General features: G+C 43.3%; 3 protein-coding genes across 3 annotated transcripts; 2 read left to right on the top strand and 1 right to left on the bottom strand.

Moving 5' to 3' along the window:
• Positions 1-18: 18 nt before the first annotated feature.
• LOC115794646 (sodium channel subunit beta-1) lies at positions 19-6045 on the top strand. Its single transcript, XM_030750264.1, has 6 exons — positions 19-328; positions 1454-1620; positions 3969-4203; positions 4432-4591; positions 4722-4775; positions 4854-6045. The coding sequence occupies exons 1-5, from the start codon at positions 286-288 to the stop codon at positions 4765-4767; spliced, it is 651 nt and encodes a 216-aa protein (XP_030606124.1). The 5' UTR covers positions 19-285; the 3' UTR covers positions 4768-4775; positions 4854-6045.
• A 600-nt stretch (positions 6046-6645) lies between these two features.
• Positions 6646-8852, top strand: LOC115794226 (potassium voltage-gated channel subfamily E member 3-like). Its single transcript, XM_030749603.1, has 2 exons — positions 6646-6731; positions 8393-8852. The coding sequence occupies exon 2, from the start codon at positions 8427-8429 to the stop codon at positions 8850-8852; it is 426 nt and encodes a 141-aa protein (XP_030605463.1). The 5' UTR covers positions 6646-6731; positions 8393-8426.
• A 47-nt stretch (positions 8853-8899) lies between these two features.
• Positions 8900-15266, bottom strand: dnajc28 (DnaJ (Hsp40) homolog, subfamily C, member 28). The gene is made up of 2 exons (XM_030750254.1): positions 15173-15266; positions 8900-12175 (listed from the first exon to the last, which is right to left on the bottom strand). The coding sequence occupies exon 2, from the start codon at positions 12160-12162 to the stop codon at positions 11017-11019; it is 1146 nt and encodes a 381-aa protein (XP_030606114.1). The 5' UTR covers positions 12163-12175; positions 15173-15266; the 3' UTR covers positions 8900-11016.
• Between the last annotated feature and the right edge of the window lie 3047 nt (positions 15267-18313).

Genomic DNA, 18313 nt, shown 5'->3' with positions numbered 1-18313 from the left:
AGCTGCCTTAAAGTCCGACAGGACTGCAGACTTAAAAGCCCTGAAACACAGAAACTCAACTTTCTTTGGATTTAAAGAAGCGTTTTCTGCTCATTTTTGGCCTCATTGAAGTGAAAGATTGCTGAACCGATTGGCTGACAGTCAGATTAAAGGGCGAATTCACGCAGAAAATGGAATTCATCAGGAAACGTGTGGCAGCCGTGTAATCTCAGACACAGCTGATATTTCACTGCAGGCACGGTCAAGATTTTGTTTAGCAGCCGGCCAAAAGTTGCTCCAGCAGAAATGAGACTCTACTTGTCTTTTTTAGTTGTCTTCAGTCTTTTTGGTAAGTCCAAAACATTGTTTAAGTCCGCACCTTTAACTCTGAGAAACTATTAATGTTGGTGGCTGAAGGGCCTTCTTAAGTCTCACTCTAATAGAATAAATAGAATAAAGTTGCTTTGACTGTAAAGCTCTTACACTAGAAACTAGAAAGTGACAATAAGAGTAAAACTAGTTAAAGGATTTACTTCGTTGGATTTTTTAAGCTCATTCCTGCTGATATTTGCTCTGCGCCTGACTTTTATTAAACACAGAATAATGCTTTGACAGTCAGAGAGACATTTTAGATAAAACTGGTCAATATTGTGTATCACTTACTGAACTTTGACCTTTTATTTTATTTTTCTTCTTTAATTAATTTCACAGTTTAAAACCGATTTGTCTTTTTGTTGCATCATATTCCTTTTTCTATTGTGTCTTTATTGTTGAAAGGAGATGTGAGAATAAGTTTTGATAAATCAGCTGCAGTGTGGATAATTAAAGACTTCATGTAATTGTTATGAATGAAACGACCTGCTGCAGTTCTCCCAGGTGGAGATGAACCGGAGGAGCTCGTTGGATCTCGGAAGTTCATTAAATCTCTTTTTGTAGATGTTGTGTTGCTGTTCCGCACCTCTTATTGTAGTCCTGTGTTTTTGCTGGTGTTGGCATATAGAACTTAATTAGAAATAAAATTACTTACTTATTGCTGTTTCCATCCGTCACTATAGACACACGTGCACATCCTTCCACTCAGTTTTTCTGCCTCGAGTTCCTTCGCCTGCTCTTGAATTTATTTTGTGTGGCGTTTTCCGTCTACGTTTTATTGGCGTATTTGGGGCGGGGAAGACTGACTGGAAACTTCCTCAAAGAGAGGCCTGTTTGATCCGTCATTTGCAAACTGAATATCCGTCAGGATTGAATGATGTTGCATTTATCCTTCTATTTCCTGTTTGAATAAAGTTTTGCTTGTTTGATAATTGTGATATAGAAAAAATCTCTCTCATTTACCCTTCTACTTCTGCTTTTTCTTCTACCACCCTTTCTCTTTCTCTATTTCTTCTTTTTCTATTTCTTCTATTCTTGTTCTTCTGTTACATCTATTTCTTGTTCTTCTACTGCTTCTTCTCCTCCTCCTCTGTTCCTGCAGTGTCTCAGTGCCATGGCGGCTGTGCCGAGGTGGACTCCCTGACTGAGGCCGTGGCGGGAGAAGGATTCCTGCTGGGCTGCATCTCCTGTAAGACAAGAGAGGAGGTCCGTGCCCAAACCACCGTAGACTGGCATTTCAAACCTCTGGGAGAGGAAGAGTTCAGGCATGTAAGTTCAACAAAGCCCTCTAAGGACTCAGGTTTGAGCTGTTTGTGAATGTGGAGGTCAGGTGGGGTAAGGTGAGGTGAGGTGAGGTGGGGTGGGGTGAGGTGAGGTGGGGGTCATACTGTTATGATAACTTTGAGCAACAAAAAAGTGTTGGCACATACGCTGAGGGCTTACTGACTGATTGTCCTTCACTCTGCTCCAGTGAAACCATCTCAGCTGGTTTTAGGTCGGTGAGGTTGGATGAGCTGATGCAGCATGCTGTCACTCTGCTTCTCTGAAACACTAAAGATGCTCCCACTGACCTCAGAGCAGTTGCATGTCTCTGCAGGATCTCGTGATCAATGAGCTTCAGTGTTGCCTTCCATCCATCTCCAACATGTCACCCGGAAACACACATCATAGCAGCTCCTCCTCCACGTGTCACAAGGTTCACCTGTGAGCTAAAGACTGTTCCAGGTGACAACCTCATGGACGGATATGAAAGGAAGACGTAGTATGTAAAGTGAAGCCAAAAACATTTGTTAGATGTATGAAAATAAAGATAGTTGTGAAACCTTGAGCTCACTTTGTGTCTGAAAGCTGCAAGCTAATCCCAATGAGTTACTTCTTTTTTTTTTTTTTGGCTTCATTGAGCCCCCAGCTCACACTGGGGCTGTTTGCAACTCAATGTAAAGCAGAAAGCCAAGCCAGAAAGGATGAAAATTAGGACCTGAGGCCATGGTTCTCAGCTGGAAAAGGTTGGAGTGCCCACTCTGGGTTTTGGAGGAGCTGCTGCCTCGAGTGGAGGAGTTCCAGTGGAGTGGTAGATTGACAGATGGAGTAGTGCAGCATCTGCACTGATGAGGATTCTGCTGAGGTGAAGAGAGAGATGTTGATTTACTGGTTAATCTCCTTTCCTATCCTCACCTATGACCACAAGCTTTGAGAGGGATGGAAAAATAGATCAGACCCCATTGAGTTGGTTTTGACATCTGACTAGCGTTCCTCCTTGATGCCTCCTTGGTGAGGAGTTTCAGGCACATCCTATGGGAAGGAGATTGGGGTGGAAGCAGGACACGCTGAAGAGATTATGTTTTTCTGCCAGCTTTGGAATGCCTTGGCGTCCATCCTGAAGCACTGTATGAGGTGGCTGGGAGAGTGAGGCCTGGGCATATTTGCTTGTGGTTCAGCAGTTGTAGTGCGTGGGCAGTCTGTGGGCAGCTTTGCACTGCTCCTCTACCCGCACAGATCTGCATTTGCTGTCACATGGGGCAGTGTCAAAAATATGCGGACTATTCTTGCTCATGCTTGTGCAGAGAAGACCGCAGTTCTGACATACACAGAGCTGAGGTGAAGCTGCTGTTGCTCCTTTCCCTGTCCTGACTCACTCTGACAGACGCACAGCATCATTCACGTCGAGCACCACGCTATTGGGATTTTGGAGGACTGCACGGGAGCCCCCATGCAGGGAGAACTCTCTGGAGGCAAATAACTCCACAAACAGGCACAACCGCGGTTAAGCATTAGACAGCTTCCTCCCATGACCCTGGATAAGTGTTGGAAAATGGACGGAATGCTAACTTTTATTTGTCCGTGTCTTCCTCTGTTCACTTTATTTGTGGTTTGAGTGGTGGAGCTTTTGAGAGTGCACCTTTAGCTTTAGCATAACTTGGAAACTAGACAGTTAATCCCAGTTGTTTTGCATTTATAATATGAATAACTTTTAGAGAAAGTAGACACATTTATAAACTAATACTGATGATCATTTATTGTTTTTGTGTAGCTTTTGTAGTGATATGGACGCACACTCTTGCTCTCTGCTTCCATTCATTCTTAATTGCATTTGCATAAAAGAAACAAAATATACAGATAGCACTGAGCTGTTCTGATTTTTTTCTTTATTATTCTTCTGTATTAGATATCAAATATTATTAAAGATAAAGGATTTCTATTGGTGGTGCCACTAGAAAAGACCTTATATGTAAGCTCATATGTGTTGCTTACAAAGTTCCTATTATTAAGTCCACCCCGGGCCTCAGTAAACGCATTACTGAGGAGTTTTTGATCTCGGTCAGTAGGTTAAAGTTGTACTCAACAAAACATGATGTTTATTTAGTAAACTGTGGCTCCTGTAGAGTCAAAAAGGACAATAAAGCAGGAGATGCTTTAAGGCAGGCCTATCATATCCACCATACTATATTCACCTCTTACTCATCACCAAGGACCAACACCAAGCTCACGACTTTGATAACCAACAGGTGTCGCCGCAGTCAGTCGATATGTGTCATTTTCCTCATGTTTTATTATAATATAAATAAGCAAACAACAGTAATAAAGTTCTGAGTTTTGAAATTGTTTCCTTCTCTCAGATTTTCCACTATGACCACCCCACAGCCGACATCCTCCATGAAGATTTCAGCGACCGCCTGGAGTGGCACGGCACACTAAACGATGATATTCAGACAGGTGCCATTTACATTAATAACATCACCTTCAATGACACGGGGACATATCGCTGCACCTTCCACCGCACCCTCTTTCTGCCGCTGTCTCCTGAGCAGGTCACTGTGGAGAAGGAGGTGGAGCTTAGCGTGGTGGCTGTAGGTAAGGAGGATGGATTTAAATCCTTTGGTGATGCAATAGATGGAAAAGTAGTTTGTTCCAATCAGTGTATCTGTGTGATGGGTGGATAGAAAAAAAGGATCTAACATGCATTCCTGACCTCATCCTCTTTTCGCACGAAGAGAAGCTAATATGGAAGAAAGATGATCTGTCTTTCTAGTCCCTGCTAGCCCTCTGTCAGAAACAACATTGTTGCTTTCTGTTTCCCAGCCAATCGGGAGCTGGCAGACGTGATCTCAGAGATAATGATGTATGTGCTGATCGTGGTTCTGCAGCTGTGGCTCATTGTGGTTCTGGTCTACTGTTACAAGAAAATCTGGGATGAGCACGAGGCTCGGGAGGCACGTAAAGCTGAAAAGGCTCAGGCGGCGTAAGTCATCTGTCATTCACTCGATCTGCTCAGAGGAAACTTTAGACCAGAGGTCAGGTCATTTTAGGGCACTGCTTGGGTTGTTTTTATATCTAAATAATTTCCTTTTATGTTTGTTGTGTACTTGCAGACAGTTGGAATCCAAAGATAACTGTGACGGGGTGCAGCTAGACTAACATCAGCGGTGAGTTACTGTGCATGAAAGCATATACTTGACTTTGTCATTTTTGTGATTTTATTTTCCATTTTTTGTGTCCACCAGGTGAAAAGCTGCACTGTGATTTTGACGGCAATGACACGATGACCTTGACCTTGAAATTGAGCACAGAGCAGAAGATCAGAGCACATTTTTCTTTGAAACTGACCTGTTCTTCTCATTTCCACCTTCATGTTTTTTGTGGACTCTGCTAGAGCTGCTTTGCATGATTAAAGTTCAAAATAATCCTTGTTTATTCCATGCTGGGCCTTGGTGCAGCCTCTCAGTTCACCGTCTGTGTTTTAGCTCCCTTTCAACCCAAGATTCTTGTGATTGGCTGCCCCTCATAAGAAGTAGATTTGAACATGGGAATGGGGCCTTTGTGCCTGAGATTACCTTATTAGGGATATCCCCTCTCTCTGACATACAGACCTGAGAGTGGATAAATCTGAGTGCTCAGAGCAGTCTGAAGTCTGTGCTTTGGGCTCACTTATACATAAACTGACATGAATTTTGGAAAGTTTGGCCATGTTTAATATGAGCATTCACCACTGTAACATTAAATATATAACAGTAAAAAGGAAAAAGTCCACTTTGAATGCAGGGGAATGTGGGTCAGTAACACTTTAAGTTTGAATTAAGCTGCAAGCATTAAGCATCAAGATTGGCGATGGACAAAGTGGAGCGTTCAAAGACAGACTGCACACATTACTGGGTGACATCATAGAGTCCATATGATAAAGCTGCATTCACACTGCATGTGATTCTTTCATCGTGCATCACTTTGCAGCTGATGGTTGGTTGTTTGCACACATTATAGGCTCTGGTTGCCTAGGTAACCCTCTAATGTATTTACTGCCAGGTCATATGTCAGTCAGCAATATCCTGCTCTCTAAGTGGTAGTTGCTTCAGTTGCTCTGCTTGAAGTTGAGAAAGGTTTATCTTGTGAATTGTCAATATTGCATTTCCAGCAATTATTTCACCCATATTTGCTTGAAATGGACTGACAGCAGTTTTATAATACTTTCTTACTACAAACCTCATTCACCCGTCATACGAGTGCCTTGTCAAACATTCACACTCTGATGGATTCAATATCAGATACTTTGACTAGGAGAGCTGGGAATTGAACCACTGACCTTCTGATTAGTACATGACCCACTCTACCTCCTGAGCCACAGCCTAACCCGTGAAGCACGTCTTTATTTAGCCATCAAAGTTTGTAAATTACCTTCAATAAAGTTCATATTTTTGTTAATATCTGTGTACTGCATTGGCTGCATTTACTGTTTACACACACACACACACACACGCACAGAGCAGTGAGAGGACATTTGGAGGTGACTGTGCTGTAACTCAATCTAGTCTGAGCTGTGCTGCAGACGATCCAAACCACCTCCGGTCTGAAAGCAGCTTTGTTCTTCCTGCTCGCAGCTCGGCGCCGTCCCCAAAGCGACACACACTCCCTCTGCTTTTATTTCAGCACACAAACACAACACAACCGAGCACATGCACACTTAATGATCAGAGGGGCGTGGATGGTGAGCAGCACTGAAATGTTAATGTTTGCACGACACATGCAGTCAGAACATAAATGCTGTTTTCTTATGATGTTTAATTAAAGCAGTGACTTTTTGCCTGGTGTAAAGACAGTACTCTGTCTGTGAGGCTGCTGTACAGCTGAGCTGCAGGGGCCAGCACAGGACAGGGAAAGTAGGACACCATTGCTGCCTTTGACCTTGCCCTGTGACCTGGTTTCATTAAATGTGTTGACGTGCTGAACATGTTTATGGGCGAGAAGGACGGCACACCGAGACCAAGAGAAGAGGCGGAGGTGGGCATTCATACTGGAGGTTTAGCTACCGGCTGCTTCTCGCCCCGCTGGAGACGCACGGGTCGATATGACTGATGTGAGAGCAGGAGCTGACTCCACATCCTTCACAGGTACGTTTTTGTCTCTACTGAATGGAGATGCAGTCCTGATTGTATGTGCGGGACTCAGGTTCTAGAGTAGAGACAAAATACAGCGTTCAGGCTCGAGCTCAAAGAAGATGAACTCGGTCACCATCCCCTGAGAATCTGAAGCCTGAAATTGATTCTATTTATTTTTTCTTCCTCCTGGTGAGTTTTATTGAAAATCAATGTGGGATGGAGCTCGTGTCCCTCACACTCTGACATATTATACCTCACGCTTATCTTATTTCATCTTAGATCTCAGGTGAATGGTATAAAATGTAACTGAAGATGTTTTAGATTAAGAAGATCAGTTTCTGTATTACACATTTTCTGATCTTTAAATATGTTTAAATATTCAACTTTTCACTACAGAAATCTTAATATTGCGTAGATTCAAATGAGAGTGGAGCAGAAGAGGACAAGAACAAAGCTGAGGGGCTGAAGTCAGTCTAAAAAAGTCGTGTAGTAAATGGCAGTTTCCTCTCTCGCGTCACCTTTTTGGCCTCATGCAGATGGTTTTGTGTGAAAGCGGCGCTGCAGAAGAGTTTAAGCTTTGTTTGGAATCAAACAGCTATGTAGACACTTTATTCAAGTCCTAATCTGAGTTTTAGAACGGAACAAAAGTTTTAGCATCAAAGTACACTTAAAGTACCTCAAGTGACAGTACTCATTATGGAGAATCATAAACATGATATTATTGGTTCATAATAACTGATTCATATATAGATATACATCAGTTTAATATCACAGTGGGAGAAAACTTCAGTTACTTATATAATGCTGGGTAGTTTTGTCTATAGTAATACAGCTTCATATATTAGTAGTAGATTTATAATTTAAAATCTGCAAAACAATAAGAGAGTAAAGCGTAACTAGAGTGCCTCCTGGACACCTCCTATGTGAGGTGAGCAGACCCGGGAGAGGAAGGCCTGAGTGTCTCTGCTGCTGTCACCCTGACCCAGATAAGCAGCTATGGATGGATGGATGGAGTACAAAGAACAATAATTGAATCCAATATGTAGCGGAGCAGAAATAGATGAAAATACTTAAGTAAAGTACAAGTACCTTAAAAGAATCAGAGTTTGGTAGATGAAAGTGCTGCTGCTGAACTGGAAATTAGTGGTTCACATTTTGATGAAAGGCTTTTATAGATCTGGATGGTAAAACTGTGAAAGAATACCATTTCCTGTATATGTCAAAGACAAACAAACAAATCTGTTTCCAGTTGATTACTTAGACTGAGACAGATTTTGACAGTGACACTATTAATATTTTTGTATTAAATTTTATATTATACAAATAAGCTTTAATTAAATTTGTTCTAATTTATTAAATTCCACTAAATTAAAGCATGTAAACACCCAGATTTGTATTTGGAAATTTTTTTTCTCCAGTGTATGCTGGGTAATTTCTGCAAATTATGTGTTTTAGTAAAAATCTGTCTCACATTTCACACCTCCCTCTTTGCCTTTTGTCTTCATGTCTACTTCTTTTACAGTGGATTACAAGGGACAGCATGCCAACCTGTACTCTAATGAATTTGTCTGCTGCCTCCTGTAGCAGACATCTTAGGAATAATTCAGAGATGAATCATACAGTAGTGAAATATTGTACATTTCTGCATAAACAAATCTTTTTTTTTCTACTAGTTGCAGTTTTCTGAGTGTCCAGCAGAGCTCAGCCATGTCCCACACCAACAGCACCAAGCTGCAGTCGCTCCTTCTCTCCGTCCTGCAGCACTGCCTCAACAGCACAAGCTTCCTGTCTCCCGCGGGGCCTCCCGAGAACTTCACTACCCAGCAGGCTGTGCAGCATGTGGCTGCAGGGAGGGCCCACGCTCAGTCTCAGGGAATCGTGTACATCCTTCTGGTGGTCGGCATGTTCAGCTTCTTCACATTCGGCATCATGCTCAGCTACATCCGCTCCAAGAAGCTGGAGAGCTCTCACGACCCGTACCACCAGTACATCGCCCACGACTGGAGCGCAGCGACGTCGCCGTCCAGGGCCGTCGCTCAGGCTCTGCGCCGGGGGGCCACAGGTGATGGAGCCGGCGGCAAAGAGCCCGTCATCATCTGCAACCCGGCAGCCCAGGAGCAGCTGCCGGACTAAATGAAGACATTCAGCGACTCAACATAAACATTTTATTAAATCGCACTAACTTTTAATGTCACATAGCAACCAAAAGTTACAGTGTCTGGGTCGCATTTTCAGTAATTTCACAGAAACAACTTCCAACAGTTCCTCACACTTTACGGATTTCAACAGTTTCTTCTAAACATTTACCTGATGAGATGCACCTTCAGCGCTGCCTTTGAGCAATAACACAAGTCTTCATCCGATCAATCAGCCCTACACATTAATGCAACATGAAATCGGCTGATGTGGTTCATGTTCAGGGATCCTCTGTTCCACTTTGGTACTGATACCTTAAATTACCTAAAATCAAATTGAGCCTTAAAGCCTCAACTTTCCTGACATCACCACGCCAATCACATTACATAATGTCTGGTAAACCTGTTAGCTTGATGATGTTCACCTGGATTGGATTCAGCTGGAAATTTAAAGTACTCATTGTGATTTGTTTTTTGTAGTGAAAACAGTTTAAAACATTTCAAAACTAGCCAAAGCATTTATATATTGAAGAGATTTTAAACTGACGTTTAATAAACCGGCCTGTACGTCTGTGTACCACAAGACAGCGATGAGTTGTTTATTGGGAGCACAAATAATAATCTGAAACAGTACACTGGTTGAACACTGCCCCCTAGCGGTGACAATTATAGTTAGGTAAAAATAGTTTTAAAGTGAAAGAATATTTATTGCTTATTTAATTGTCCGGTAATTGCATTACACTAGATTCCTGTTCTGTTACCTTGAAGGCAATACCAAGATGGTGAATAAAATGCAAAGACTTTCTTGTCTTTTTCATTCTTTCAGCAGTTTAGTTTGAATAAACTGCAGCAGTTGGTGACCCTGGAGGTCTGATCTGTTTTCTCGTGATTCACTGAAGAAAAATTCAATAAAGTGCATTTTTGGATTAAATTTCAAGGGTTGGATCAGCATCTGGGACGGTGGCTGCTCACAGTCTATTAAAGTGTCCTTGTTACCTTGATCCCAGCTCATTTTCTAGCTGTGATTCCTTCTGTCAAAATCACTTTCAATTGATTTTTAATTAAGTAATATTTTAATACTGATGAGAATGCAGCTCCTGACTGTTACTTATACTGTAATCGTTTGGGCATATCACATTGATCAATCTGTGGATGTGCTTTGCACTTTGTAAGGGTTTAAAAATTATGAAAAATAATGAGTTAAAAAGCGCAACATCGCTAAATTAAAAAAATAAATAAATAAAAATCGGCAGATCCTGAGGGGTCATGTTGGGGGAACTTTCTGATTTTTCATGGGAAGACCATCATCAGTATGACAGCGCTATCATTACGACACGAGAGGATCTGATATATAATTAGAAAGCATTTCCATTAAATTTATATTGTTTGGATGAGTGTCAGACTGTGTTAGCCTTACTGTTTCACCTACAGTCCTGTGGTGTTAAAAGGTCAGACAGCGAGTAAAAGAAAAAAAAAAAAAGGATTCAAACTGATTAGCTGACTGCTAACATCAGGCCAGCAAATACAAGACTTTGGCTCCTTATTTTAGTTCTCATATCACTATATTAAGGTTTATAGAACAATTAAATTAATGCTTGTAGCCACCAGGGGAGAACATCTGGAACTAAACCGTGTCTAAGAATCAGCATTCCTTCCTGATGCTCATCAGGGAAAGACAAAGACTTTAGATGCTCTTTAAGAACTTCCGACCCTCTTACAATCCATGCACTGAGGTCCAAGGGATCTTCCAGGAATGATGGCTTTGTCCCTCAGACGGCTGATTGCTCAGTACTTGGGGGGTTTGTCTGTGTTGATCCATTTGCTCCAGTATAACCACCACCCGAGGTTACCTGATACCTTAAGGTGCTTCACTAAGCCTGAAATCCTGCTTCGCAGTTCAGGCCTCTGAACAGAAATCTACGGGAAAAATCATGCAATAGGAAAGCCGGAGGTAGAAAAATAACTTTCAGGAGAAGATAAACCTTTTAAATCCTTATTGTGATCCTACACATGGAGTTTTTATGTCCTCTAAAATTAATATAATAATTGAATAATTTAGATAATGCTTCAGTGCCTCCTGGTAGACCTCTGGTGCAGCTAAGCAGGTGACTGTAATGATTGGTTAAATTAAATAAAATAAAGCAGCAGTTCTTTCTGTTCTTTTATCGGAGCAAATTCTGCATCCACGACACGAGTCCTGGTTTTCTGCTCCTCGTCTTGGCTGCAGCGTTGGCTCGTTTCTTCTCCTCCTTCCTCCTCTCGCGCTCCTTCTCTCTCTCTGTTTGCTGCTCCAGTCGGCGTTGACGAGCGCCTTTCACGGCGCGCTCGATCTCTCGAGACAAACGGAAGTGAACCATCTGCATATTGAGCATTGGCACGATCAGGTTGTAATTGTCCACCATCTTGTTCAGTTTGACCAGCTCCTCCTCCACCGACGCACACAGCTGCTCCCACTCCCGGCTTTCTCTGGGAGTCATAGGGTCACCGAGGCCGGCCCACCCCTCCAACAGCCGGTTTCGTATCTGAGCGGTGGCCTCTCTGATGTCGCGCTGTGTGATGACCCAGGGGGGCTGGTAACCGTTGTCTATGAGGATGCGGTTCAGGTTGTGGGTCATGGGATCAGCGTAGGGATTGTGCTCAAACTTGTTGAGGGGCTTCCCAGCACCGCTCAGGTTCCTGAAGTCCCCGCGGGCCATCGACTCCTGAATCAGGTCCTCTACGAGCCGCTCCACCGCCTGGGTGATCTTGATTTTGTGGCTGCGTTGCCGCATGTCCCGTTCCACCAGTGCCCCCTCTGCCGCAGCTGCCCTCTCGTGTCCCTGCTGCCGGTAGTTTAAAACTTGCTCAGATGCCCGGTTGACGCGAATCTGCCGGTACTGACGCTCACGCTGGCTGGGTGTGCCTGTACCGACGCCCTCATAGCTGAGGTAGTGTCTGTGCTGAAGTGCTGTACCTCTGGACTTCTCCTCATCTTCAGCTTCCGTGTCTTCACTGGGATGCTTGATCTTGCTCTGATGCACCAGCACAGCACGGTACGCCTCCTCGACCCGAGCAAACAGCACCGCGTCTGCGGTTGCCGCTCCAGAGTCAGGGTGGTAGAGCTTGGCGAGTCGTAGGTAGGCCTCTTTCACCTGCGCAGGACTGCTGAGGCCATCGTCAGGCAGCTGCAGAAGCCGGTAGCTCTCCTGCAGGCTGCGGCTGATTCGAGGACCAGAGCTTAGTGATCGGACCAACCGGGACAAGATGAGCAAAAGGCGTCCATGCTGAGAGCTGCCACAGGAAACCAGGAGGTGGAGAGTGAAACTCATCTCCGGCACAATCCTGTTGATGCAAGAGGAAAAGATTCTGTTAGAAAATGTAATAAATGATTGATATTTAGCTCTTTGAGGTCTAACGCACTCAGTACGGTCCTGTCTTTGTGGTCCATGGATTAAACCCAGGTCTACATGTTGTAGCTGAATACTGCCACCAGGGGGCAATGTGAGGAATATTGGCAGTTTTGTTTATGTTTGTTGGTTCTTTAGTTCCTGCAGCATACATGCAGAGGTCATAACATGAGAGTGAAGTGAAAATGAATGGCTGAAGCTGTTTGTGCTTCTCATTACTGTCAGAAATGAGTGACTGAGTGAGTGAGCCTCGTTTCACTTCAACTCTGCTCTGTTGCTTCTGTGCTGGACTCTCACTGTGGGCAGGTCTCAGGCAGCCCCACCCGCACACAGTTACAGGGATGCAGGGACGTGTACATATATCCAGAATGTGTTTCCATTATCTGGCTTCACTTAACCCAACATCAGCAATCAGGCTGAGCAGTCACATGGAGAAGATTAAAACTATAACATTCAAAAAATATGAAGAGCTTAAACACATAATACAGACTGAAAGCAACACAGCTGCTGCAGCGGTATGAGAGGAAGCAGTGAACTAGCTCAGTATTAAAAGCACTGTATCAATGTGTGTAAGCTTTAAGTGATTCGGTCAGTAAGACTGGAAAAGAGCTGCTGTATTAATAAAGTTGAGCCTATTTGAAGCTGGAAGGAAAGTCAGCAAAAATGCTGACTGTGTAAGTTAACAACTCTGTTATTAATACAGATGAGAATCTGATGGATTATATTATTCCATTAAATTCATAATTAGATGTGCATAGGATAGTTGTAGTTTTTATTCTTTCAGACTCTGAGGTGTTTCACAGTCTGACAATATTTATTGTCAGACTCATCCTCACCTCATCCTCCCTCACCCTCAACACCGGATCCCCCCAGGGCCGTGTGCTCAGCCCTCTGCTGTACTCACTGTACACCCATGACTGCGAGGCCACATCAGAGTCCAATGTCATCATCAAGTTTGCTGACGACACTGCTGTTGTGGGACTGATCTCCCACAATGAAGAGACACCCTACAGGAGAGAGGTCTCCCGCCTGGAGAACTGGTGCCGGGACAACCACCTTCTGCTCAACGTCAGCAAAACAAAGGAACTGATTGTGGACTTCAGCAGGAAGCAGCAGAGGGACTACCATCCACTTGTCATCAGTGGTGCTGAGGTGGAAAGAGTGGACACTTTCAAATACCTGGGAGTGACCATCTCACGGGACACATATTTATATGTGTGTATATATGGTTGCAGGTACAAAATACATTTCACTGTGCATTGTATTGTGTATAACTGCGCATGTGACAAATAAACACTATCTTATCTTATAGTCTATAGTCTTAGTCTAGTTTAATATTAAGTACAAACTAATGAAGATTTATAGAACAATAAAACTGTTCTAAAAATAAAGATCAAGGAATAAAGTTGTGTTTAAGAATCCAAACTTTTTCACTGTTGCTCATCAGGAAAGACAAAGACTTCAGACGTGCTTAAAAACTCAGACTTTGTTACTATCCACACACTCAGGTTCAGGTCACCATTGCCGGAAGCAGCAACGGTGATGCTATTTTCCAGAGCTCTGATTGGTCAGTATTTGATTTCGCAACTACTGATCTCTAATTTGGAACATAACCTACTCCAGGTCAGATCTACAGCATGTGGTTTTATTTTATGTCTTTTTTATGATCACGTTAATATTATCTTATCCATCCATCTATTTTCTTGCCCTTATTTGGGGCAGGTCATGGGGGCAGCAGCCTAAGCAGAGAAGCCCAGATTTCCTTCTCTCAAGCCACGTCCTCCAGCATAGAATTCCCAGGGCAGCCGAGAGATACAATCATTCCAGCATACCACAAGGACCTGGCCCACCTCACCCAAGAGGCACCCATCCTAGTCACATGAACCACCTCAACCGGCTCCTTTTGATGTGGAGGTGCAGCGGCTCTACTTTGACCACCTCCCAGATGGTTTCACTCCTCACCCTGTCTCTAAGGGAGAGGCCAGCCACCCTTTGGAGGAAGCTCATTTCTGCCTCTTGTGTCCAGGATCTTGTTCTTATGGTCACATCCCAAAGCTCCTGACCATAGGTGAGGGTGGGGATGTAGATCGACTGGTAAATCAACAGTTTTGCTTTTACGCTTAGCTCTGTCTTCACCATGACAGTATAGTGTCCTCATCACTGCAGCCGCAGCCCCAATCCATGTGTCAGTCTCCCACTTCCTTCTCCCCTCACTTGTGAACAGGACCTAAAGATACTTAATCTCTTCCACCTGGGGCAGCAACTGGTCCCTGAGCCGGAGTGGGCACTCCACCCTTTTCCAGCTGAGGACCACAGCCTCAGACTTAGAGGTGTTGGTTCTCATACCAGCCGCTTCACACTCAGCTGTGAACATGATTTTATATTCTTTATAAATCAGACTGAAAAATGAGCCACTGTTAAACAATATAAAGGCCGACATATGCAGAAATAATACAGTGAAACTGCCAAATGTTTGGTCATACCTCCCAGACCTAACTCATACAAAGTTTCTAAATGAGGCCCAGTGCTTACATCACATAACTGTAAAACACTGAATACAGTATATTACAGTAGATATGCACAGATATATAAAAAAAAAATGTATGAGAAATAAAGGAGTTACATTCAGTATGGACTGGGCTCTGATGTTCAGTGATTACTCAGTATTTTCATTACAGCCTCTGAATCCTTCTTCCAAAGAGAGCAGGAGGTCCACACCCAACACCAGCATGCACACACATGTCTGCGTAACTACACGTTAGCAGTTATTCAGCAGTTAGGAGCATCAGGCTGACAGGATGAGGAGCCTTACTGCTGACAGACAGCTGCTAAAAGGTTCTCAGCGGACACTGAAGTTCAGGTGTTTGCAGCTGCAGAAGGCGCTAAAAAGGAGACGCGATCAAAACCACTGAATGAAGACAGCCGCACGAACCTGTTCAGAACACAGTCACCAACACACGTTCACGCTGCACGACCCACAACTTCACACACAGCATCGAAGCCAGGTCACCTGTCTGTTGTTGTTGTCAGCAGGAATTCTTCTTCGTCCTCTTCCTCTACGGCGAACATTTCTCTGTATCGTTAGCGCCCTCTGTCGACACACAGACGACATGTTCGCGTCGTCGTCTTATTGCACAGACAGTGGTTGCAGTTCAACCGGAGGCGCAGCAGGGGGCGCCCGCAAGATAGTAGAACAGTATCTTCATTAACACACACGTGACTCAGGACACGTGTAGAGATTTCCACGTCAACTTCTTATGCTGATTTTTTATGAATTTTTTTATTTTGATATTTTCCATATTAAACGAACGTGGGTGAGTTTGAGTGAATTTGTCACTTGATTTCTGTGGATTCCTGCAGTTCTTTGTGATGAAACTGTGCCCACATGCAGAGGGGGTCAGCCAGAGTCATAATCTGTTGATATTTCCACGTCAACTTCCACTGCTGATTTTTTAATGAATATTTTAATTTGATATTTTCCATATTGCATAAACCTTGGTGAATTTTGTGCAGATTTGTTCTGTAATTTAAGTGAAGTCCTTAACTGGCCTTAGATGAAATTTCACAGCCAGGTAGAGTGGATAAGGCAGAAGATGAATCCACAGAAAATTTTTATGTCAGCGATCAATGATAAGCTTTAATGGCCTTATAAAATATATAACCACATTGCACTGAGTTCATTAAATAGGCTCAGAATTGTCAATTTATAATTACAATTGTACAGTCCTATAACTTGACCCTGGGTTTATTTATTCTGATTTTCTGCATGAACATTAGCCACATCCATCCATCCATCCATCCTCTTGCGCTTATTGTGTTCAGGGTCGCGGGTGGAGGGTTGTCAGGCTGGAGCCAATCCCACATGTCTGCAAAACCAGCTGTGCAGGCCCTGATGAAGACCTGAATAAATTTGTAATGAGAGCAAATCATGAGTGAAGAATTTCATTACCATCAAATTTCACACGACTAAAGGAACACATCTTTATTGAGGAAAAAAATAGGACTTCTGAAGCTGTACTTCTCTTAATTTCGCCAAAACAACACAGAACGAGAACACATATATAAATCAAAAGCAACTACAGGTTATTTTTGTTCCGCTGTACAGAAATCGGCAACGAGGACGAGCATTACCATAAAGTTTAGGGTAGAAGCGCAAGAAAATTTAAGCGGCGGCTGATCTGCGGCTCACTTGACCGTGGTTCGGCACGTCAGGAAGAGGCTGGGAAACTGTAGGCTAGGGCTGGACTGGGACAAAAAATCGGCCCTGGCATTTTTGGCTTAGACCGGCCCGCAACTATGTCTTCGAAGCATTTGGCACTGTTTTACTCTTGTTCAGTGTGGGCATACCTTTTCTAATAATACTTTTATACCTTTTTTTTTTTTTTTAACTTACTTTAGTAATGCTTAAATTGCAAAGCTTTGACGTATCATTTAGTTTTTAAAAATCTGTTATTTCACCTGCTTGAGGGCTTTTTAAAACATATTTAACCAGCACAGAGGCTACAAATTCAAACTACTGTGCAGCCTTTCAACACACCTTTAACCTAAATATCTAAAATGCTATGATGCAGCCTAAAATGGACACTTGCTGCTCATCCAACACTTCTCAGCCTTGACCGTTTGCTATTTTATCAGATTTAAGGTGCCGTGGCTGCCAGATTTGGGAAAGTATGCAAATGTAAATAAATATTGATATTAATCAATCACCATTGCTCATCACACTGCTGCTGTCTTCACCTACAGCAGAGTCTGCCCAAGCCTTGAAGGGGACCTAAGCAATATTTGATTTGGGGCCCCCTTCAAACCACTTCATTGTCCCCTGAACTTAATTGTTATTAATGCTGGAGGGTTAAAGTTGATTTTTTTTTTTTTTTTTTTTTTTAGGATATATTACAGTTTCAGCCTTTTCAATTCAATTTTTCAATTCAATTACATTTTATTTATACAGTGCCAACTCACAACAAACAGACATCTCAAGGCACTTTATAGTGTAAGGTAAAGACCCCACAATAATTACAGAGAAAACCCATCGTTCATCCTAATCTTAAAAATAGAGAAGGTGTCTGTCGCCTGAATCCAAACTAGGAGCTGGTTCCACAGAAGAGGGGCCTGAAAGCTGAAGGCTCTGCCTCCCGTTCTACTTTTAAGTAGAATGGGAGGAACCACAAGTAAGCCAGCAGTCTGAGAGCGAAGTGCTCTATTGGGGTGATATGGGACTATGAGCCTATGAAAAGAAGCCAGTATGGGAGAAATCTGCTCTCTCTTTCTAGTCCCTGTCAGTACTCTAGTTGCAGCATTTTGGATCAGCTGAAGGCTTTTCAGGGAGCTTTTAGGACAGCCTGATAATAATGAATTACAATAGTCCATCCTAGAAGTAACAGATGCATGAATTAGCTTTTTAGCATCAGTCTGAGACAGAAATATTAGAGTGTAGCCTACTCATTAAATTAGTGTTGTTACAAGTGTACAAATCTGGACAGTTAGAATAGTCTCTTCTTTCTTTTAGGAAACTGGCATTTGTAAAAAATTAAAACAAACCAAAAAAGTTTCATGACAAATGTGGGCGAGCTTGGGGGGCCCCTGGTGGTCAGTGGGCCCTATGCAGCCGCATATGTCGCCTATGCCTCTGGCCGGCTCTGCCTACAACCTGATATTGCTGCAGCATTAGTGTTACAGAGGACGTGGAGGCTGCAGCAGCGAACATGTCTGTGATCTTTACACATTTTGTAGCATCTACAGTGACGCTCTTCAATTTCTTCGCACGTAACTTCTCCACACCTCCTTTCTGCCGCTTCGGTTTCTCCATATTACCTCTCCTTTAACACACGCGCTCAACACTGAAACTACTAGCGGGAGTAGTTTCAGTGTTCTGCACCACGCAGAGAAAGGGTGGGGCCGCTTTCATCCTATATCCTGATTGGTTCTGTCCACCGTCTATATTGAAGATGGGCCAATGGGCCGCCCCCTCTAAATTGTGGGCCGGTGTCTTAGAAAAAAAAAAAGGGAAGAAAAAAAAATCCAACGGCATCGGCCCTTGAGGACTGTCGGCCCACCGGGCAAATGCCCGGTACGC

Source organism: Archocentrus centrarchus, chromosome 16, assembly GCF_007364275.1.
Source record: "Archocentrus centrarchus isolate MPI-CPG fArcCen1 chromosome 16, fArcCen1, whole genome shotgun sequence".
NCBI lineage: Eukaryota > Metazoa > Chordata > Actinopteri > Cichliformes > Cichlidae > Archocentrus > Archocentrus centrarchus.
Note: the sequence above shows the minus strand (reverse complement) of the source record. Positions and strands in the feature narration are given on the sequence as shown.

What these genes read in the sequence shown, in the direction of transcription:
- LOC115794646 (XM_030750264.1), top strand. Translation starts at nt 286, where the DNA reads ATGAGACTCTACTTGTCTTTTTTAGTTGTCTTCAGTCTTTTTG. An exon ending in AGTTGTCTTCAGTCTTTTTG is followed by an intron (nt 329 to 1,453) that starts GTAAGTCCAAAA and finishes CTGTTCCTGCAG; the next exon opens with TGTCTCAGTGCCATGGCGGC. An exon ending in GCTGAAAAGGCTCAGGCGGC is followed by an intron (nt 4,592 to 4,721) that starts GTAAGTCATCTG and finishes GTGTACTTGCAG; the next exon opens with ACAGTTGGAATCCAAAGATA.
- LOC115794226 (XM_030749603.1), top strand. Translation starts at nt 8,427, where the DNA reads ATGTCCCACACCAACAGCACCAAGCTGCAGTCGCTCCTTCTCTCCGTC.
- dnajc28 (XM_030750254.1), bottom strand. Translation starts at nt 12,162, where the DNA reads ATGAGTTTCACTCTCCACCTCCTGGTTTCCTGTGGCAGCTCTCAGCAT.